General features: G+C 43.3%; 1 protein-coding gene and 1 pseudogene across 2 annotated transcripts; one reads left to right on the top strand and one right to left on the bottom strand.

Annotated features, from left to right (window-relative positions):
- The first annotated feature begins 5,542 nt into the window (after positions 1 to 5,542).
- On the top strand, positions 5,543 to 19,732 carry DSN1 (DSN1 component of MIS12 kinetochore complex). 2 transcript variants are annotated; one of them, XM_039227180.1, is made up of 11 exons: positions 5,543 to 5,828; positions 7,423 to 7,471; positions 7,701 to 8,027; positions 10,149 to 10,222; positions 11,067 to 11,139; positions 13,357 to 13,444; positions 15,118 to 15,177; positions 15,556 to 15,630; positions 17,031 to 17,178; positions 18,267 to 18,354; positions 18,928 to 19,732. In XM_039227180.1, exons 1-11 carry the CDS (start codon positions 5,757 to 5,759, stop codon positions 19,029 to 19,031), a joined length of 1,158 nt encoding a protein of 385 aa, XP_039083111.1. In that variant the 5' UTR covers positions 5,543 to 5,756; the 3' UTR covers positions 19,032 to 19,732. The 2 variants fall into 2 exon arrangements, with proteins under 2 accessions (XP_039083111.1, XP_039083112.1); XM_039227181.1 differs by lacking the exon at positions 7,701 to 8,027.
- On the bottom strand, positions 12,302 to 13,315 carry LOC120228579 (annotated as a pseudogene).
- Positions 19,733 to 21,338: the final 1,606 nt, after the last annotated feature.

The following is a 21,338-nucleotide window of genomic DNA, read 5'->3' as shown; positions in this document are numbered from 1 at the left end:
CCCCCCCCCCCCCCCCCCCCCCCTTCTCCTTCAGACCTCTCAGGGACAGCTCTGGGAGGCAGCCTTAGCAGGATGGGTTAGTGCAGATAAGGAAACTGAGGTGCAGGTCTCATCCCAGAGTCCCCTAACTGGGAAGTCATCAAGCCTAGACTAGGACCTGGATCCATTGGATCCCCTAGCCCAACTCCATTCTGCTTGCTGTGTAAACCCACTGCCCCACTGGGGGCTTTTTTGTTTAGGTACGGAATACCCAAAATATGCCACTAACTACCTGGCCCAGACATGACCCCGTGCAACCTTCACCACTATCCATTTCCAGAACTTTTTATTACCCAAACTGAAACTCTGTACCCACTAAACAATAACTCCTCCCCCCGCCCCCCATCAAGTCCCTGGTAACCTCTATTCTACTTTCTGTCTCTATGAATTTGTGTATTCTAGGTAGCTCATATAAATGGAATCACAGAATATCTGTCCTTTTATGTCAAACCCCCTCAACTTTTTAGAGAAAAATTTAGGCCCAGAGAAGAGAGTGGCTCACCCAAGGTAACATAGCAAACTAAAGGCAGAGTCAGGACCAGACCCATGTTTCCTGACTCCCAGCAGGTGCTACATCCCCAGTTGTGAATGAGAACGCCCCCCCCCCCCCCCCCCGCCATTCTTTGCTCTTGGTCGAGCCCTTTCCTCTTTCTGGGATCAGTCTGTTCACTCCCCTGCCGTGGATTTCCCTGGTGCATCAGCAACCCCTCCCTGCCCCACTCAGGCTCACATTCCCGTCCTGTCCAGGAAGTGCCTGTGTCCGTGATCGTCCACCTCTGATGTTTGCTGTCACATCTGGTGGTGTTTCTTGGGTCCACTGTTGGGTGGGGCAGACTTGAATGCCGCCTCCTGGGCTCCTGTACCCTGCCCAGTCCTGCCTAGCCCTGTTTGGAAGGCAGATGCAGCCTGGCTTGGGTTCTTCTTTCCCTAGGTCATTCATTCATTGGTCTGTCTGTCCATTTGACACCTCACTATCCTCTCTGCTCTCCCCTGGGCCTCACTGCCTCCAGAATAGCTTATCCTGGCAGGACCTGAGCTCACCCCAGCTTTACACCTTACCCCTCCCAACAGCGTTTGAAGTTTGCAAAGTCCACAGACCCAGGAACCAAAAGGAACACGATGCTGGGCCCGTGTCCCCCACCCAGGGCTCCTCCTCACCACCTGCTACTCTCCCTTCACCCTCCTTGGACCCTCCCATCAGCCCTGTTTCCCTCCCTCCTTGCCCTTCACCAGCCCATGGGATCCCAGGCCCTAAAGAAAGGAGCTCTGGTTTCTTCTAAGCATCCTTGAAGGGCTGAGGTAGTCAGATCCTGGATGCTTTGTTACAGTCAGTTCTGATACCACTCAAACTGTTCGTGTGAAGAGGAACCTCAGCTGGGAATCTGGAGACCCAGTCCAAGTGTGAGATTTCTTCTCTCTTTGGCTGGTTCTAGCAGCCTCCCCATCTATGATTTTATGATGAGCACCAGGGTTATCCCCAGGGCCCCAGAATACCCCTTATGCTTTGGGATCTTGCATCACCATCCTCTCTCCACTGGACCCTGTTATCCTGGCTCTCTCTCCACTCTGCCTCTGATCTCTGTGCCTTAGTTTACTTCTCTGCACAGGGGGCTCACCACAAGACTGTTCCCAGCAGCTTCTTGGGTATTTTGGTGCCTCACAGGCTGGGCCTTGCCAGCTGTGGCCCAGCTCCCTGTCACTGCCTCAGGACACCAAGTTGCTGAGGATGAGGTGCCTGGAGGTTCTCAAAGCAACTAGAGCATCACCTGAGAACCTGACAGAACTACAGAGCACTGGCCCCACCCAAGACCTTTGGAATTAGAAATTCTGGTGTGGGGCCCAGTAAGGTAGGGGGTTAATAAGCCCTCCAGGTGATTCTCATACAACAGAATTTGGCCAACTGCTGACCTACACTAGCAATCAATCAGTGTGGCCTGGTGAGGGACTGAGGCTAGCCCAGACCAGGAACAGGTGGAAAATACCAACCTCATCTAGATGCCTGAGAGATTGGAACTCTCCCTGCCAAACAAAACAACTATGTCCTTCTTTTCCTGGAAGTTGGAGAGCAGGGAGAGGCCATAATTTTCCTTTCCCTGCCTCTGGCTTGGTTCCAGCTCTGCTCACAAAAGGCCCTGTAGAGTTGTGCTAGCCAGGCAGCAGGTAGGAGTCTTGTGGGGGGTGTGTGTGAAAAAAGACCCTCACCATGTATCCCTTGGGAACCTCACCACAGGAACATGGCGTCTTCATGTAGTAAGAAACCTAACTCCTCCAGGAAAGAATCCTAAATCCCTAGCTCCTCTCCTTCCTCCTCCCACCTCCAGGGAAACTGAATAGACAGTGCCAAAAAACAGCTCCAACCCCCAGCAGCTGGGGAAGACAGCCAGAAGCTGTCGTCTCATCTTGGCCCATCTTCCCCAACACCTGCCAATACTGTGAAGCCCCCTTCCTGCCCAGCCTGGTTTCTTGGTGAGGGTCCTGCAGCTGTGGGGCCCTAGGGGCCCCCAGGGAAAGGCTTTTGGGAGGGAAGGGACCAAGGGCATCCTTGGGCCAAACTGTCTGCCTCTCCTGTCCACTGTTTTCTCTTCCCCACTTCTGTCTTCAAAAGGCTCCTTCCCAAGTTGGATTGGGTGCTAGGACAACTGGTCCAATCCGCCAGCTCTCCCTGCCCCTGTGTCTTATTTCAGACATGAGAATAACTGTACAGTGTAAACTTACAAAAGGTTTTTAATGGTTGTAGATTGGAAATAAAGTATGTCATATGAACAGTTTCCATGGATTTGGCCTCCTCTCTGATTTCTCTTACAGGGTGGGTGGGGCCGCCATCAGATCTGAAACCCGACTTTACGCCCCCTAACCCTAGTCCAGGTGCCTGGGAAGGAGGGGTCCCTGGGAATGTCACCGCCAACTGGCTGGCTTGGTATCGCTTGTGAGGGGCCACCGGGGGTTCCAGATACTGACTCCTTACACCTCAGAGTCTTCTAGGAAATGTGGTATGACCACTGAGAAACATGTAGAGTGTTCAAAAAATGTTATTTTCTACAAAAAAAAAACCCTTTAAAACATTTATCATAGAAAAAATAAAGAGGACACATTAGACATGGGTCAGTTATCTATTATGGTATAATCGGCCCAAAACATTTACTGGATCACAGGTGCTGTGAATTGGGAATTTGGGAGCTGGGTAATTCTGATTCAGTGTCTCAAGAGGTTGCGGTCAAGGGTCAATCAGACTGTAGTCATGTGGAGGCTTGACTTGGGCTAGAAGATCCATTTGCAAGGTGGCTCACTCCGGTGCCTGGCAAGTCATTGTTAGCAGGAGGCCTCAGTTCTTCCCCACACAGATCTTTCCATAGGGCTGCTTGAGTATCCTCACAACATGGCAACTGGCTTACCCTAGAGTAGGTAATCTATGAGAATGCAGGGTAGAAGTCACAATGCCTTTTACGACTAAACTTTGAAAATCACAGTCATTTCTACAGTATCTTACTGGTTATACAGGTCACCCTACTCAGTGTGGGAGAACACAAAGGGTGTGACTGCAGGAATCAGAGCTCATCGGGGACCATGTTGGAAGCTGGCTCTCATATGAAAAATCTGCATCACTATCCCTCTCTCTTTTCTAGGGGTAGGGATGGGGAAGAGAGGCTAACAACAGCCAGGCCTGTGCTAGGCATTGAGAATACAGTGGATGGGCCTGGAAGACAGGAAAGCAAATGTGAATGCAGGGGGGAACCTAGGGTGTTCAGGGAGCCAAGAGGAATTAGAAGGCTTCACAGAAAGGACATATGAACTAGCACCTGAGGTTGAGCTGTTGAGTAAATGAAGGGGATAGTGGTATATTATAGGCAGGATGCTGATGGGAGGTGGCTCCAGGGTGGGGCACTGCATGTATGGAAGCCTTGTAGAGAACAGAGCAGAACGGGTGAACCAAAGGTTGTCACTAGAGTGAGGAGTGATGAAAAAGGCTGGGTCAGATCGTGCAGTGCCTCATGAGGGAAGGAATGTACACATCCTGTGGACAGCAGGAATTCATGGGAGAACTGAAAGCAGAGAAAGCACAGAGGATGTGCTGGGTCTGGAATCCATGAAGCAATATTCTCACTGTGCCTCAGGATGACCAGTCTTGGCTGGGAACAGTGTTCTGCTCTTGGGACACTGACAAGGACTTGAAAGAGATGGGCAGGCATAGAAAGAACTGGGTACCACAGAGCACCAGAGTGTGATATTCAGGGAACCAAGAGTCTATCTCTGTTTTCAGATGGCCATTAAAACCAGCAGGCTGGAACCGCAGGGTAGAAAATTACAGGAAGGAAGATTTTTTTTAAATTTATTTTTAAAAATTTTTATTTATTTTGAGAGACAGAAGATTAATGGGGGAGAAGCAGAGAAAGAGGGAGACACAGAATGTGAAGCAGGCTCCAGGCTCTGAGCTGTTAGCACAGAGCCCAATGCGGGGCTGGAACCCACAAACCATGAGATCATGACCTTAGCTGAAGTCGGACACTTAAGGACTGAGCCACCCAGGTGCCCCAGGAAGGATGACCACAGTCACGTTCCAGCTGGTGTTCCCCAACTGTCTTTCAGACTTTATAGACTTCTAATAATTCAACATTTGGTTTCAGATCTGAAAGAAAGGACCACACACCCAAAGGGACATTTCCATGGCCTCATGCTAGGTGCTGAAGAAGCAGCCGGCTCTCTGGGGGCTTCCATGCCAGCAAGGAATAGTGGAACAGCAAGGTTGGGCTTCTGAGAGCACAGAATTTTCCGCCTGGAGCCTCAGATTAGAATCTGAAAGAGATAAATTCTCAATTGTGGCTTCAAATTGGTGAATTTGGTAGAATAAAGCCAGAATGGGCTTCCCAAGCAGAGGGAACGGCTTGAGCAAAGGATCAGAGGGAAGAGGCAATAAAGGTGGGCAGAGGAGTTATAAAGAGTTTGGGGAGGAGGGTGGCCTGCAATAAAGGCTGTAAAGAATTCTTGAATTTGCCGTGTATTGAAGGGGCCACAGAAAGAAAAAGTGCTAGAGTAGGAGTAGGATAGAATGAAAAAACTGAGTACAGCGCTCCATTTCGCCCTGGGAGAGACAAGGCCCGCATTTTTGTAGCTACCAATGCAAGGAGACGGCAGGGACCACGGCCTAACAATGGGGCAGGGCATCAGATGCCCTGTGGCCCACTGTATTCCTTTGCAAGTACCTCTCTGGGCCTCTGCCCCCCCAACTTCACTGGACTCTGGGAGTGTCGGGCACAAAGGGGAAGACGAAGTGGCGTCCGTCCGTAGGAGGGGACTCCCCAAGCGTGGCGTAGCTAAGGAAATGGATTACGCTACCCGTCTGGGCCAGTAAAGACTTAACGAAGCGGACCCAAGGCCGAGGCTTGAACACCAGTTTACGCATGCGCCTCTAAGGAGGCCGGCGTTCTGCGCACGCGTGCAGGACGCGGGGCGGGGGCTGACAATTACGCATGCGCCCTTCGTTGGCGGGACTTTTCGGAAGCGGAGGCGCGGGTGGTGGAGCGTCCCGCGGACTGCGCACCAGACTGCCGCGGTGGTGCAGGCGATCGAGGGGCGACCCGTGACCGCAGAGAGTGATCTGCGGGCTTATATCTCAGGGACGGAGGCTGCGGACTAGACTGGCGTCGTCCAGAGGTCAGGAAGTCGCAGATCTCTCCCGGACATAGACCGGCTCACTCCCTCACCTGCTTCTTTGGCGTCGGATGTCTCAGCCCAGCCCAGGTCCTACGCCGCGCCCAGACTTCGGGGCTCCGGGGCGCTGTGGCCTTCTCCCGGTAAGAGGATTCCGCTGCGCGGGCCGCGCCTCTAGCTCGGGGCCTGTTTTTAGAGCCGGCGGTCTCAACGGCAGAAAGGTGTTTGAGGGCTCGGGGTGGGTCACAGGCCCTGGTTCGAATTCCACCCCTGCCCCTCCCCTCATGGTTGTCCCCAGTGGGCCAGGCTTTTGCCCCTCTAAACCCCACCTCCCTTATCTGCAGGGAGGAATTAATGATAGTATTTACAGAACTTTGGAAAGAGTTAAGTGGGATAATGAGATAACGATGCAAACTGTCGTACGTACTCAGATCGTGGCATATAATTAGCGTTTAACAAGCAGCTTAACAAATGACATTGTTATTATCCGAGCTTGAATCTGTGGTACCGCCGTAACTGGGGATGTAGATCCTTGGCTTTCCCGCCCATTCTGTTAACCTTTCCCACCTGTTCCTCTCTATATATTCATTTTTCTTTACTTAGAGTCCTCCCCTATCCCTCCCAGTACAGATTTCTGCTGGGAGGAAGGGGTAAGCTGGTAGATGCAGAGATGCCTCTGTCATATCCTTCCTTGCCTTCCAGTTAGTTTTCTGTGACAGCCACTGGGAATACAGATATATCGGGGCTGGGGAGGAAGATTAAGGGGTGGAGCAACCAACTTTGCCAAAGAGAAGTGGTTGGAAAGTTTCACATTTGAGCTAGGTTGGAAAGGTCGAATAAGTTTTACAGGTAGTGTGGGTAAAGATTCAAAAGTGGTGCAGGCGGTGGGCGTGGCCTGAGAGCCCGATGGGTAGGTTAGGGCTAGTTTATGAAAGGTGTGGAAGATGCTGGAAGACTCTGCTGCTGTCCGAAGAATGGATTGGAGAGGAGCAGTGCTGGATGTTGGAGGACCAGTGGAGAGGCTGTAAGATTATTCTGGCGAGGGGAAGGGAGATGGGGGAAGTTCTCAGATCCGAACTAAACTGGAACTGGCCGTGGAGAATAGGTTGGAGGTAGAATGGACAGGACTTTGCATCTGGAGATTAAACATAAAGGATAATGTGACTTTTCTAGTTTGGAAGACCATGGAGATCATAATGCCATCTAGAATATTAGGGACTATTTAAAAAATAATTGGGAAATAAAGGAGGGAGACAGTATTTCTTTTTTTTTTTTTAACATTTTTTAACGTTTTTTATTTATTTCTGAGAGAGAGAGACAGCGTGAGCAGGGGAGGATCGGAGAGAGAGGGAGACACAGAATCCGAAGCAGGCTCCAGGCTCTGAGCTGGCTGTCATCACAGAGCGCGATGTGGGGCTTGAACCCACGAACCATGAGATCATGACTTGAGCCAAAGTCGGATGCTTAACCGACTGAGCCACCCAGGTGCCCCAAGGCATGAGTATTTCTAACGATGAGTTCTGTAGAAAGTCAGTACAGGACGTGATGAACCCCACTGACAGTCTCTGGAGGAGGTGGAGGAGGTGAGACTGGGCCTTGTCATGTAGGTAGAATTTCATGGGGCAGAGATGAGCACTTCAGAAAGGCTGAACAATACAAGGTCTCTTCTGGGGTAGCAAAGCCCCATTGATACTGGGGCAATGTGGAGAACAGATCACTTTGTTTTCCTATTTTCAGGGTTCTTCATCCAGGATGACCTCAGTAATTAAATCAGAGACTATAGAAGGTGAGTCTTGTAGTAAAATTGAGTACCTCTTGCTTTTGGTTCAGGTTTCTAAGCTATACATAAATGTTTCCCTGGCTCCTGATGGATTGGAATCACATATTTACATGTTTGCAGAGCTGCTTCCTCACTGTTTCTATGATCTGGGGCATACATTTTGTTTTTCCACCTTTTTGCTCAGATGCATAGTTGTGGTGGGTTTGATTTTGTATTTTGACTTTTTCATAACAAGTGCTAGAAGAGGAACCAGTGACATCTAAGACTCACGATCATCACGTGGAATCGGATCCCATCTCTGTGGAAGTGTATAGTAAATCACCTGCCTCTCTGGAGATGACTCAAGGCGTTTCAAAGGAAAGAATTTACCTTGGCTCTAGCCCTAAAGTGGGAGGAAGTTGTGATCTCAACCACCAGGATGGACTTCAGTCCAGGTCCCTTCATTTGTCCCCCCAAGAACAATCTCCCGATCATCAAGACAAGAGTCAATCTTGGAGGCGAGCAAGTATGAAAGAAATGAACCGGCGGAAGTCACTGCCTCCCTTTCATCAGGGCATCACAGGTGGGGTGCTGTGTACGTATGGCAGCAGAGTTCCAGCTCAGATAAGAGGCAGTGAGGTATGGCAGAAGGAATGTAGTAGGAACACATGACTTAACTGACTTTGCTAAGTAGCAAAGTCATTATGTGACTGAGGAAATCATGTCACCTCTCTCAACCTGTTTCCTCATCTGTAAGGGGGATATTTTAAGATCATAAGTACTAATGTCAAACACCAGTAAGTGTTCATTATGACTGTTATTTATATTGGTAGCTGTCCACCTGTAATCTCTATCATGAACAGAAATTTTAATTTACATTTGTTCAACTCTCACCTCTGCTAGGATGAGAGACATTAAAGATTTCTTCGTATGGCTTTCCGTATCATTTCCTAAAGTGAAATAGAGGATGGGTGGGTTGCTACCTGATTTTAGACTTTATAGCTGAAAATATCTCAGAGGGAAGATGCATGTAAAATACATTGGTGAAAACTAAACTTTTAGGTATGCTGTATTTAAATGTGATTTGTGTGAGTTTACAGTAATAATTTTATCTCAATAAGCATTGAAATACAAGATTTAATGTGGAAAGTCCAGCACATTTTAGGAAAAACTTACTAGTTGTATAACCTTGAGCAGATTATTTAATCTTCTTTGCCTTATGGTCCTTATCAGTAAATGGGATGAAATAATACCTATTTCACCCGGTTTTGTGAGAATTAAGTGAATTGATATATGTAACACAATACTTGGCCATATAGTAAGTAAATAGCTCATATGTTAAGCTATTGTGATTATTTGAAATATATTAGCTCACTTCCAGACGGCCTGATGTCTAGAAGGAAATCTGGGTAAAAATAGCCATTTAGCTTATCAGAAAATTGCCACCACAGTTGTGTTCATGCACTTGACCTCACAGGTGTGTCAAGACAACAGCAGCAGTTCCCTAACTAAGGTCACCTCTGCCTTCCTCTGTTCCAGAGCACGGGGACCTAAAATTCTGTATAGCAGAAAATCAGTGATGTAATATGATTGGTTATTCCTGCCCACTTGCCAGGTTTTTCTGGTTATAGGCAGAAGGTATCCTGTTTTCTCTACTTCTAGCAGAGAAATAATCAGGAGACAAGAAGTAAAAACACTTGAAGCCAGCTGAAGCTGGCGGACAAAAGTACATGTATCTCAGATCCTCAGAGCACACTTCCTTTGGTGTATAATAATTGTTTTTGTACATAATTAAAAAAAAAAAGTCTTTATATCTTGTAGTTGAGGATTTAGTGGCATAATTAATGTGAAATGCCCATCCATTTCAGGCTGACTCACCATGTGACCTTGAGCAGGTTACCTATCCCCCAGCCTTTGTGTCTCAGTGTCATTTGTAAAATGGAATTGATAAGATACTTGCCTTCAGTTTTAATGAGGTGTGCATAACATTTATTTAATGAAGTGCCTTTTATATAATAAGTGTTCAACAAATTACTATTAATGTTATTGTTAGGTCCATACAGAGAGGCAGCATGGCTATTCATTGGAAAATACACTATTTTGGTGATAGACTTGGGATTGAATTATGGCTTCACCATTCCCTGGCCTCAAACAAATCATTTGCCCTCTGAGCTTCAGTTTTCCCCTCTGTAAAATGGAGCTCATAATTTACAAGACTGTATTAAAAAGCACACTGCAGGGGCGCCTGGGTGGCTGAGTTGTAGAGGATGTGACTCAGGGTCTCCGTGTTATGAGTTCAGGCTCCACATTAGGCATGGAGCCTACTTAAAAAAACAGGCACACTGGGTCTGTCACAAAAATGCTCAAATGTTTCCATTTCCTTTCTTTAAGTGGTGAATATAAAACATCAAAAATTATTTTTTATTTTTCATCTATCTTGTTTAACAGACAAGATTTTAATGTAATCTGTAAAAGGTTCTTAGTAACTTTCTGAAGTTAGAATGCAAAAAGAAGTAAATTTCATCTTTTGGTGATCCTAAAAAAGTTAGATATGGCTGCATATGAATTTTCCCTTTAATTAGAGAAGGCTGCTTAGGTGTTCTTGCCTGGAGTTGAACTGCATCAAGGAGAAGGAAAGTGTTCTTTTTTTACTTTGCTAATTGTGTTAGTATCCAGGTCCTTAAAATGTGATATTTTATGTTAGAGCTCAGCAGATCTATCAGTGTCAACTTAACAGAAAGCAAACGGCTTGGTGCTCTCCTGCTTTCCAGTTTCCAGGTAAGATTCTTGGGAGTGGGGAATGCTTTCTTTTTGTTTTTTTTTTATTTTAAACTGTTACTGTGACAGCCCCAAAGAGAGATTAATACTGTGTGATGCCGTTAGTTAAGATTAAAAGATGTTTCGGGGTGCCTGGGTGGCTCAGTCAGTTAAGGATCTGACTTCAACTCCAGTCATGGTCTTGCAGTTAGGTTTGTGGCTTCAAGCCCCACATTGTGCTCTGTGCCAACAGCTCAGAGCCTGGAGCCTGCTTCGGATTCTGTGTCTCCTCCGCTCTCTGTCCCTCCTCTCTGCTATTGTGCACGTACATGCTCGCTCTTTCAAAGATTAAAAGACATTTCTCTCTAGTTGAATTAATTTAAAAGCCAGATTTAATCACAGTAGCAGCTAATTTCTCTCTGGACTAGGCTCTCTACCAATCTCACTGGTGCTGCTGCTGCTAACTGAGCAGCTAACAGATTTCCTCAGTCTAGTATATTTTGTCCATTGCAGCAAATGATGGGAATCTAAAGTGGGGAGTGGTCAATATCTAAGTTAAAGCAGACGTTTGAGGTCTGACTACATACTGAGTGGTAATTATGTGGCTAACTGGTCATTACATCAATTTAGATAAGCACATCATTTGTGTTAATTAAATGCCCATGTTTCTCCTAACCAAAAATCACAATGTGTAGTCTGAAAAACAAAGAGATTTTTTCTGATCTACTTATTTGTTTATATGAAAGATGTTAGGTCTAAAAATTAAATCATGTTTACTTTCACACTGATTAAACATAAAATTACATGAACTCAGGACTGGCCTGAAAAATCTTTGTTTTGTACTGAAAATGCTTTTCTTATTTAGTTCTCAGTTCAGAAACTTGAACCTTTCCTAAAGGACACTGAAGGCTTCAGTCTTGAAAATTTTAGAGCCAAAGGTAAGTTGCTAAGAATAAATGAGTGAGCTTTGGCTTTGGTCTTTACCTCCTGTTAAGGTCAGTTGAAGCCCCACTTTCAGGATCCCCATTTATATGAACTACTGGCTCACAAAACCAGCCCTCCCTCTATATTTTAGAATTGTGTTTAAAAAAATAAGAACATATGCTTGTAAAGTTCAGAAGGTAATAAAAGTGAAAAGTAAACTTACCTCCCACCCCAAACCAGCTCCTCTGTACAGAAACCACCATAGCCACCAGCTTCTTGTGTATCATCGCAGAGATCTTACTGGATTTCCAACATTTTTACATTAATATCAAGTGAATAATACTTTCTGTAATCTTTACCTTTTCTTTTTTTTAATCTAACAGCTTGTCTTGCACATCGTTGCATGTTGCACACAGAACTGTCAACATTTTAGTAGACATGATATTTCATTTTATAAATTTACCATATATGATTTAACCAGTTCTTTACTGATGGACTTTTAGGGTTGTTTCCAGTCTTTTGCTATTACAATGAATAGGTTAATGAACATATTCTTACACAAGCCTTTAGGTACATACGCAAGTAAAAATAAGATAAATTTCTAGAATTGGAATTACATAGGTCAAATGAAATGTTAGGAATACCAGATTGCCTTCTAGAAATGTTTTACCAATTTATTCTCTTACCAGTAATATATGCAAGTACCTATTTTTTCACACTCAAAAGAGTTTTATCAAACAACTCAGGTTTTTTACTATTGATAGGTATTGACAGGTATTTTCTTAAAAAAAATTTTTAATGTATGTTTATTTTTGAGAGAGAGAGAGAGACCTAGAGTCCGAACAGGGTAGGGGCAGAGAAAGAGGGGAGACACAGAATCCGAACCAGGCTCCAGGCTCTGAGCTGTCAGCACGGAGCTCGACACAGGGCTCAAACTCACAGACTGTGAGTTAATGACCTGAGCTGCAGTCAGATGCTCAACCAACTGAGCCACCCAGGCACTCCAATAAAAAGCATTTTCTAGTCTTAATCTGTGTTCCTTTTTCTTTCAAAGAAGATAAGCATTTTTTCATATTTTTTAAAGCAATTTATACTTCATTTTTGGTGTATTGTTTGTATCCTTTGTTCAGTTTTTTTTTTTAATCCAAAATGTATTGACTGGAATCGTTTCCCCCCTCATCTTGATTCAGGCTGCTTGTAGTGCTGCTTCTGTGTGAAGGAGCATCCTTCTGTAAGCCTTACTTCCTCCTGTAGGCTGGCAAAGGACAGTGGAGCAGCCAGCGTACAAAAACTGCTGTTTGTGCATGGTGGTGGTTTTGTAGCATCATGGGCATTTCACATCAGTGAAGTAGGAGTTGGGGCTCTGCAACAGGCGCTTGTGCTTTCTCTTCTGGGAGGTCCTTCATGAGGGGATGTTCTTGTGGGGAGGTCATCACTGCCAGAAAGGCTCCTGTGTTCATTTTTGAAAATCGGGATGTTGGCTTTTTTATATCGATTTGCAGGAACTCTTTATACATTAAGGAAATTAGCTGTTCATGTGTGATATAAGTTACGAATATTCTTTCTCAGGAATCCATCTTCAACTTTCTAGGAAGTAGCTATTTACAGTATAACTACACAATTATCCAGGGTCAGAGAAATTCAGTGTTACCTACTTAAAAGATCTGGAAAATATATGAACTCAGACTGAGTTGCCAGATAAAATGGTTTATTTTGGAATTGGACCATCACCATAATTAGTGTAGATACAAGAGCTTTTAACATATCCTTCCCCTTTTCATTTCTCACCTGAGTGCAGTTGCAGACACGTCCAAGTCTAAGCAGAGTCCCTTATGCTCATAATTCTTTATTCTCCTTTACCATTTTTCATTACGCTCTTGCCTGTTGCCTGGCTTCTGTAATATGTTCTTCTTTTCAGTGCAAGCTTTTGAAATAATGTCAGTGCATGTATACTCTTTAAATGCTTTTTCACCAATAAAGTATTAAAAAAAAACACCCTATCAGACATGTCATAAAGAGGAATTGTCTTCCATTTTATCTCACTGGCCCAAAGAAAAAAGATAAAATCTTTCAGCACATTTATACCACTTCTTTGAATGGGTGAGAGGGCCAGAATATAAGAGGGGACCCTGAGCTGAGACCACTTTAAGTATATTATGTTATTGTCAGCAACTTGCTGTGAGAAGTCATATTCTTTTTATTTTATAACATGTACTTTGTTTCCCCTTTAGCATCTTCCCTTTCTGAAGAATTGAAACATTTTGCAGAGAGCCTGGAAAGTAATGGAACTTTACAGAAATGTTTTGAAGATTCACAAGGGTGTGTGCAGTTCCCCTTCTGTCCTAAATGATAATGGAATGAAGACTTTCCATTATAATTAGCTTATTCATTCACTCAAAAAACATTTATCCAGCATGTTCTACACACCAGGCTCTTCTAGATGCTGGAGATAAAGGCATACATAAGTCAAGCAAGGTCTCTCTTATGCATTTTAATAGAGACAATCAAATGACTACATAGAAAATTAAGGATTTTAGGTAGTTATAATCTAAGAAGTCTGTAACTATGACAGTGGTTTGAGGGGGTGGGCAACTTAACTAGTGTTCAGAGAAGACCTGTAATGAATGTAAGGCCTGGGTGGTGAGAAGGAACCAGCCATGGAAAGATGAGGGGGGAAAGCATTGTTCAGATCTTTGCTAGCTATGCAAGTTGGTGGTAAACTATGCTCTTTAGCTGTTGGCAAGCAAGAATATTAGGAGAATTTTTAAAATCCCAGCTCCAAACTGGTAGTTCCTTGTAGGGGCAGGGTCCAACTCTCTACCTCCTGCCCTGTAACAAATTGTGTCACTTGGGCCTATATCATAAACGTTTTACTTTTGACTTCACAAAGATCTACTTTCCCACAGATCCTTAAAATTAACATTGCTATTCAGGAATGAAAAGTCTGTTGGCTTGACCTAGTATCTCTAAAAATGCAGTGTAAAAAATAAATAAAAATAAAAATGTGTGTAAGCCACTGGCTGCTGCATCTAGGCCAGAGGTGATAGAAGCTGTGTGTCACGGGCCTCAGTAGAGAAACATGAAAGGTGGCTCAACTCATTTGGCCTATCAGATAGAGTACCAAGTACATCAGAATTTTGGCATTTTCAGTGCCTGCTTCTTTTCTATCAGCTCAACTGAGCTGAGCCATTGATGTAAGTAAAATACAATCCCTGTCCACTGATAGGTTAATTTTAAATGGGAAGACAAGAAGGTCATATACGAAAGTATTGTTGGGCCTTAAAAGATGACTTAAAAAGAATAGACTAAAAAATGATGTGAAAAGGGACACCTGGGTGGTTCAGTCAGTTAAGTGTCTGACTGCGGCTCAGGTCATGATCTCACGGTTCGTGAGTTTGAGCCCCACATCGGGCTCTGTGCTGACAGCTTGAAGTCTCAAGCCTCCTTCAGACTCTGTATCACCCTTTCTCTCTGTTTCTCTGTCTCTGTCTCTCGGTCTCTGTCAAAAATAAACGTTTAAAAAAATTTAAAAAGTGATGTGAACAAAAGTTTGGAGATGGAAAACTCCAGAGTTTGAGAGGCAGGCTAAGTGAGATTATATGGGCAGAATAGGTGAAAGGCAATAGTTGGAATCAAAGGTAAACAGCTGATTGGAGCCAGAATACAGCCTTAAGTGCCAGGTTAAGGAGTTTGACTTTTCTTTTGAATGCAGTAGAGGTTCACAGTTTTACATAAGGAAAAAAAAAATTAGGGAATATTTTAGGCAAGGTTAATCTGGCTATGGGTGAATTGGAATCAATGAGAGAAATAGAAAATAAAGAGACCACTGAGGAAACTTACCTACTATAAAAGTGAGAGCCCAAGAGTAAATACTTGTTGAAAGATAAATTCTGAACATCTTCTATTGCCATTAAAATTATGTAAGGCATCCTATTAAAAGCAAGTTCTCTTAAAAGATTTATGTTGATCTTATAATCCTATTTGTATTCCAGAAAAGCATCAGATTTGTCTCTGGAAACATCAGTTGCTGAGATGAAGGAATACATAACAAAGTAAGTGAAAATGAATGATCCTTTATTGGAATATCTAAATTCATCTGGGGAAAATAACTAGATCTGGGCGAAATGAATAATACCCCATTCAGAGTGTCCGTACTAGTGTGTCAGCACTAGAATTTAGAAAGCTGCATATTGGGATCATGGCCAGTTTCATAGAATGGAGTCTAGGGAATAAAGATGTTAATTTGACTTTAAGAACTCGTGTTTGATTTGATTAAATTAACATCCTCTGAGTCAGTTAGGCTTTCTAATCCTTTAATGACCTTTTTATTCACATCTCAGAACCAGAGTAGACACGTAATGTACTTATTATGGTCTTGAGTGATTCAGAATGTAATGATCAAAAAGTAACTGAATATATTTTTTCTATAGATTTTCTTTAGAACGTCAGTCTTGGGAGCAGCTCTTGCAGCAATACCAGAAGGAGGCTGAAGAGACCATATCCAGGTTAGATCCATGTTTGGAAACAGACAGCCATCTTTTACCTTGTGGAATTTTATTTGAATTGATTTCAGTTTTATTAGCACAAATTGAATGCAGAACCCTTTCTCACAGGCCAATCAACTCATCAGAGCTCTATGAAATGTGTATTAACACTCTAAGACTATAAATGGAGAATTGAGGGAAGGGAGAGTGAGTATCAGTATTTTCAGTTAAAGAACAGAACTCCTTCTGTTCTGTGTCTGTAGTTGCCATTCCACATCCTGGGGGAGACCGGCACATCTCTGCCCTTTACCAGAGCACCTGGGGTTGGGCCAAAAGCATAGTTAGGGTACTTCAGTTGGCACATGGCCTTTGAGCTGCAGGTATGGAAGAGAATACTTGCCATGTCCTTCATGGAGATGCAAGGACATGGAAGGGAGTAATGAAAGAGGGTGTACAGGAGAAAGAAGAACTTTGTCTGGGTCTTAAAGGCATGAGAAAGTGGGAAAGTGCTAGACTTTGATTTAGTTAGGCATCTAAGCCAATAATTTTAAGCTTTTTTCCCCAACAGAATCTCAGCTGGAAACCCAAATATAAAATGTTAGCTAAAACCCTAACTGTAGAAGTGGCCTCTTAGTAGAGAGGTGCTTTGAGGAATGTGGTTTGAAAAACTTCCCCAGTCTAGGCATTGATTGTTACCAGTTACTTTATTTGCCCCTTACGTGTGCTGTTTATGGAGATAAGTAACGTATAAGATGGCAGTTTCAGAATAAAAACTTTGGATGTGGCATAGCTTGTTAAGAGGAATGCTTCTGGACGCAGACTGTCTCTGTTCAAATACTAATTACTCCTTCATTCTGTGATTGTGGGCAAACAACTTAATCTCTAAACCTGAAGTTCCTCACTTGAAAATGGGGGTGATATGAGCACCTGCCTCATTGGGTTATTGTGAGTGTTAATTGAGGTGAAATGGAAGTGTTTAGCAGGGTCTGGCAGTCAGGAAATAGTGGGAGTGATCAGTTTTCATGCACTCTCTGTCGTGTTCAGTTATTTTAGATAATTGAAGTGGCCCAGCACTTTTTTGGGAAAAGGTCGTAGACCTTGATTTCAGGAAAGAAAGCTTTGGCTTTACTATACCTCACATATAGTCCTTTTTGTACGTGGACCTTATGTTAGGTGGAGTCAGCTGATATGAAGCTTCTAGCTTTTCCTGGAGTCCATTGGTATAAATACATTAACATGGGATAATCGTTTCAACTTCCTTATTAATGAGAAAGCCTGTGCCTACAGTAGGGTGAAAGAATACTGGTTCATGTTAATAAAGCCTTATTGGAGGTTTTTTCCCTAGGTCATCTAACATTATCTTCCCTCAGAAAAGTATTATAAAATTCCTTGAAAGCTCTTTTGTTCTATTATATTTTCAGAGAATCAGCTGAAACCAAAGTTACCAAAGTTGAAGTGGAACCTATAACATATCTTGGGTCTTCCCAGAGTGAAATCCTTCACACAAAGCCTGACTACCAGAAGATAGTGCAGAACCAGAACAAAGTCTTTGATTATATGGAGTTGATGGTTAGTTGTCTCATGTTTATTTGGTTATTAAGTTTTACTATCTTGTCATCCTTGGAAATTATGAGACCTGGAGAATATGTGTAATAAGTATATTCAGCTCTACCTTGGGGAGACATGGTGAAGGAAGGAATGAATGAATGAATGAATGAATGAATGAATGAATGAATAAAATATGGTGGATAAGAGCCAATAAAGCAGAGAAAGGGACAGTATACAGGAAGGGCAGCAGATTGCTGTATAGAGCAGCTGTTGATAATACCCCTAAGGTACCATTTTTTAAAAATGTTTATTTTGAGGAGAGAGAGCATGTTCACAAGTGGGGGAGGGTCGGAGAGAGAGGATCCCAAGCAGGCTCTGTGTTGTCTGAGCAGAGCCCAACACAGGGCTTGATCCCATGAACCGTGAGATCATGATCTGAGCCAAAATCAAGAGCCACTCAATCAACTGAGCCACCCAAGTGCCCCTGATCCTTCTAAGGTACCATTTTAATAGAGACTTGAAAGAAAGGAGGAAGTGAGCCATGAGGACATTTGGGAGAATAGTATTGTATCACTCCACGTATCAACAGGAAGCAGATGGCACTTGATAAAGGGTAATTGAAGAAGTGATGTATAAAAAGTGGGTATTGTGGAAACCACAAGGGTTGGTGAAGTAACCTGGGGCTTAGAGGCAGCTGAGCTCTTACTGTCTCTAGGACTGAAGGGTGGAGGGGAGGAAAAGAGAGCCATGACCTGTAGCTGAGAGACAGAACTAACTCAAGCTGACCCTTCCAGGAGCAAGCCTGGGTAAAAATATCCTGACTTGATTCTGCTCCCTCCGACATGGGCTTCCTCTTGTCTAAACTGACCCAGATGCCAGAGGACATGGGATCCTGTTTGAGGTTACGCATAGCAGTGGCCCAGGGCATAGAGCAGCATGGACAAGTGCAGAGTGTGGATCTGGAAGAGCAAACAAAATGTCTGGCAAAAACATTCCGGGTTGAAAAAGAGCAAAAGCAAAGGTCCTTAGCAGGAGCTTGCCTGATGATTTTTGAGGAACGTCAAAGAAGCCACAGACCCTTATAGCTCACAGCTGTCTTTTCTGTGCAGATGGACGAACTGCAAGGATCAGTGAAGCAGCTGCAAGCTTTTATGGATGAAAGTACCCAGTGTCTCCAGAAGGTGTCAGTACAGCTCGGTGAGTGTGTGTCTTGAGGGGACTCGAGCTTGCACTATTTTCTAGATGATAACCCTTCACATAAAAAATGCCCTTCAAAGCATGTGGTCTCAGAGTAAGCCTATATCAGATGATTTCTTTTTCTCTCCTCAAAGTAATTATTATTCTGTGGGTACTCAGAGCTGATGGGAAATTTCTTGATGTAAATTCCACAGGAGCACAGAAGACTGAAAATTAAATCCCGCAAACCCTGATGTTGTTTTAGTATATCCAGTATTTTAAATACCCTATTTGCCTTTTTCCTTCATTCTTCAGAAATCCACTAAATGACACTGACGTTACTTCCCTGTTGTTTTTCACGGCCTCCTCCAGCCCTAGGTTGTTTGCTATATATTACTTTAATTTTCTTATTACCTAGTATTATGGTTGTAGGTGGCAGCTGGCTTTCCCACCAGACTGCCATCTCCTTGAGGACAGAAATTCTCTCATTTGTCATTGAATGCCCTTCAGCGTCTGGCACAGTGTCCATACAGTAAGTTTTCAATAAATGTTATTTGAATTCAATTGAAATTTACTTTTGTCTTTCCTCTGCAGGGAAGAGAAGCACACAACAATTAGATCCCTCACCAGCTCGAAAACTGCTCAAGCTTCAGCTACGGAACCCACCTGCCACACATTGCTCTAGATCTTGTCAGTGACTTCATGCAGCTTGCCTGTCATAAGGTGCTCCAGAGGAGACAAATGAGAACAGTGCCCCAGCACATGGCGACTGCATGGCAGTCTGAGCTGGTGACAGCTGCCCTACTGCCTTTGAGGATAACTGGCTGAATGTAGAGTACTTTGGTTTTTTTCTAAAAGTGACAGAACTTCTGCATCTGAAAGAGTAGTATAGTTAACTTTTTCCAAGAATGTGCGAAATGCTTGCAACTTCTGTTGTGAAATGATCTTGAGAACTAGTGGTCCATTCTTTTAAACATCCTTCATAGTCAGTAAACTTCATTTTGAGAAGGTGTTTTTTAGGTTTTGAAACAATCCAAAGTCATTCAGGACCAAATCCAGGGAAACATTGTAGGTAGGGGTCAAGTGGGATTCTGGTAGGAAAGGAATGGGACTGATTTTCTGGCATGGCCCTGAAGGTAATTTCAGGTAGTTAAGTTTTGAGCGTTGTTTGTATCATGTGGTTACGTGTATCATTTCACATGATGTCCAGATTGAAGGAAATACCACTTATTCTCTGTCCTGTTGTCTAGCGTCCTTTAGCTGTTAATACTGAGTTGACATCCTAAATCCCGGATTCGTGGCAGGAAGAGGCTAAGTACTATTTTTCATTGTTCTCTATTTTTAATAATTTGCATTATAAAATTGCTCATTATTAAAAGCTGTCTTTTGTCTTTGTGTATATTTTGAGTGTATAAAAACATTTTTTTAAGGGGCACCTGGGTGGCTTCGTCGGTTAAGTGTCTGCCTTCGGCTCAGGTCATGATCTCACAGTTCATGAGTTCAGGCCTGGTGTTGGGCTCTGTGCGGAGAGCTCGGAGCTTGGAGCCTGGAGCCTGCTTTGGATTCTGTATCTCCCTCTTTTTCTGCCCCTCCCCTGCTCACGCTCTGCCTCTCTCTCTCTCTCAAAAATAAATAAACGGTAAAAAAAAAAAGCCTTTTTAAGTCAGTGGTGGCTTAGCAGAACATAGGATTCTGTAGTGTGGAGATATGCCTCTGCATTAATTACCAATAAAACACCAATTAGTTTATTGTTAATGTTTCTTATTCTCTGATCCTCTAATAGGATAAAGCTTATTTCATTTAAATACCCAGTCATTATTCTTAAGTCTTAAACCTTAGCCTAAGTACCAATTAGTGAAAGGATATCTCCTTCCTTTGACCTACATTCCTTTTTCTTTCATGTTTTTACAGAGCCCCTGCTATATGCCAGGCATAGTTCTAGGAACTGGGGAGAGAGCAAAAAACAAAAACGGAGACATGTGAGTTGCTCCTAGCACCTGGAACTATGTGACCTATGTGTTAGAAGCCTAACTGCCACTTACTGTGATTGAGAAAAAGTGATTTAACCTCTTATCTGTAAGACTGGGAGAGTGATAGAACCTGTATCACAGGAATGCTGTAAGATTAAATAATATAAATTTAGAACAGTGGTATCAATATGCTGGAGGGGTGAAAGCTTGAAAAACTGGGTGGGTAAGAGAGCACTTAATGAGATAGGAAAGTTAATAGTTCAGTTTGAAATACCAAATGGAGAAGTCAACTAGACCTTTGGATATAGAGATGGAAAACTGGGTAGAAAAGTCTGGACTAGAGATAAAATTTGGAAGTAACTAATGTATAGCTATTGAAGCCTTGAGAATGGATAATACTGTTAAGGCTAGAGCAAGAAAGGAAACTTTGGACGGCCTCAAGGAAAACTGGACTTTTAAGAATCAGAAGAGCGGTGTTAATTGCCTACTCTTTGAAAAGCAGAGTAGTGTTAAGGAAAGAGCATACAGTTTGAAGTGAATCTATCTCTTGTGCTCAATTTCCTTATGTGTAAAATGGGGTAGATCACACCTCTCCCAGGTGATTATACCTTCCCTCATTTTATTTAGTACATTGTGTTGCATTTTTTGTTTATAAGAATTTGTTCAAACTCAAAGGTAAAAAGAGTTTTTTTGTCTGCATCTTCAATAGCTAAATAAGAAAAATAACACTTGGGACACCTGGGTGGCTTAGTCAGTTAAGTGTCCGACTTTGGCTCAGGTCTGATCTCATTTGTGAGTTTGAGCCCTGCGTCAGGCTATGTGCTGACAGCTCAAAGCCTGGATCCTGCTTCAGATTCTGTGTCTCCCTCTCTCTGACCCTCTCCCACTGGCTCTGTGTCTCTCTTAAAAATAGACATTTAAAAAGAAGGGGAAAAAAACCCCCACTTATAAGCTCTAAGCATTTTACATTCATACAGACCGGAACTTAGGTAGCTTGTAATATTTTGTCATTGTAGATGAGGAACTCAAGCATTG

The sequence above is a fragment of the Hyaena hyaena genome, unplaced genomic scaffold (assembly GCF_003009895.1).
Source record: "Hyaena hyaena isolate Hyena2069 unplaced genomic scaffold, ASM300989v1 scaffold_25, whole genome shotgun sequence".
Classification (NCBI taxonomy): Eukaryota; Metazoa; Chordata; class Mammalia; order Carnivora; family Hyaenidae; genus Hyaena; species Hyaena hyaena.
Note: the sequence above shows the minus strand (reverse complement) of the source record. Positions and strands in the feature narration are given on the sequence as shown.

What these genes read in the sequence shown, in the direction of transcription:
- DSN1 (XM_039227180.1), top strand. Translation starts at nt 5,757, where the DNA reads ATGTCTCAGCCCAGCCCAGGTCCTACGCCGCGCCCAGACTTCGGGGCT. An exon ending in TTGATTATATGGAGTTGATG is followed by an intron (nt 17,179 to 18,266) that starts GTTAGTTGTCTC and finishes TTTTCTGTGCAG; the next exon opens with ATGGACGAACTGCAAGGATC. An exon ending in GAAGGTGTCAGTACAGCTCG is followed by an intron (nt 18,355 to 18,927) that starts GTGAGTGTGTGT and finishes TTTCCTCTGCAG; the next exon opens with GGAAGAGAAGCACACAACAA.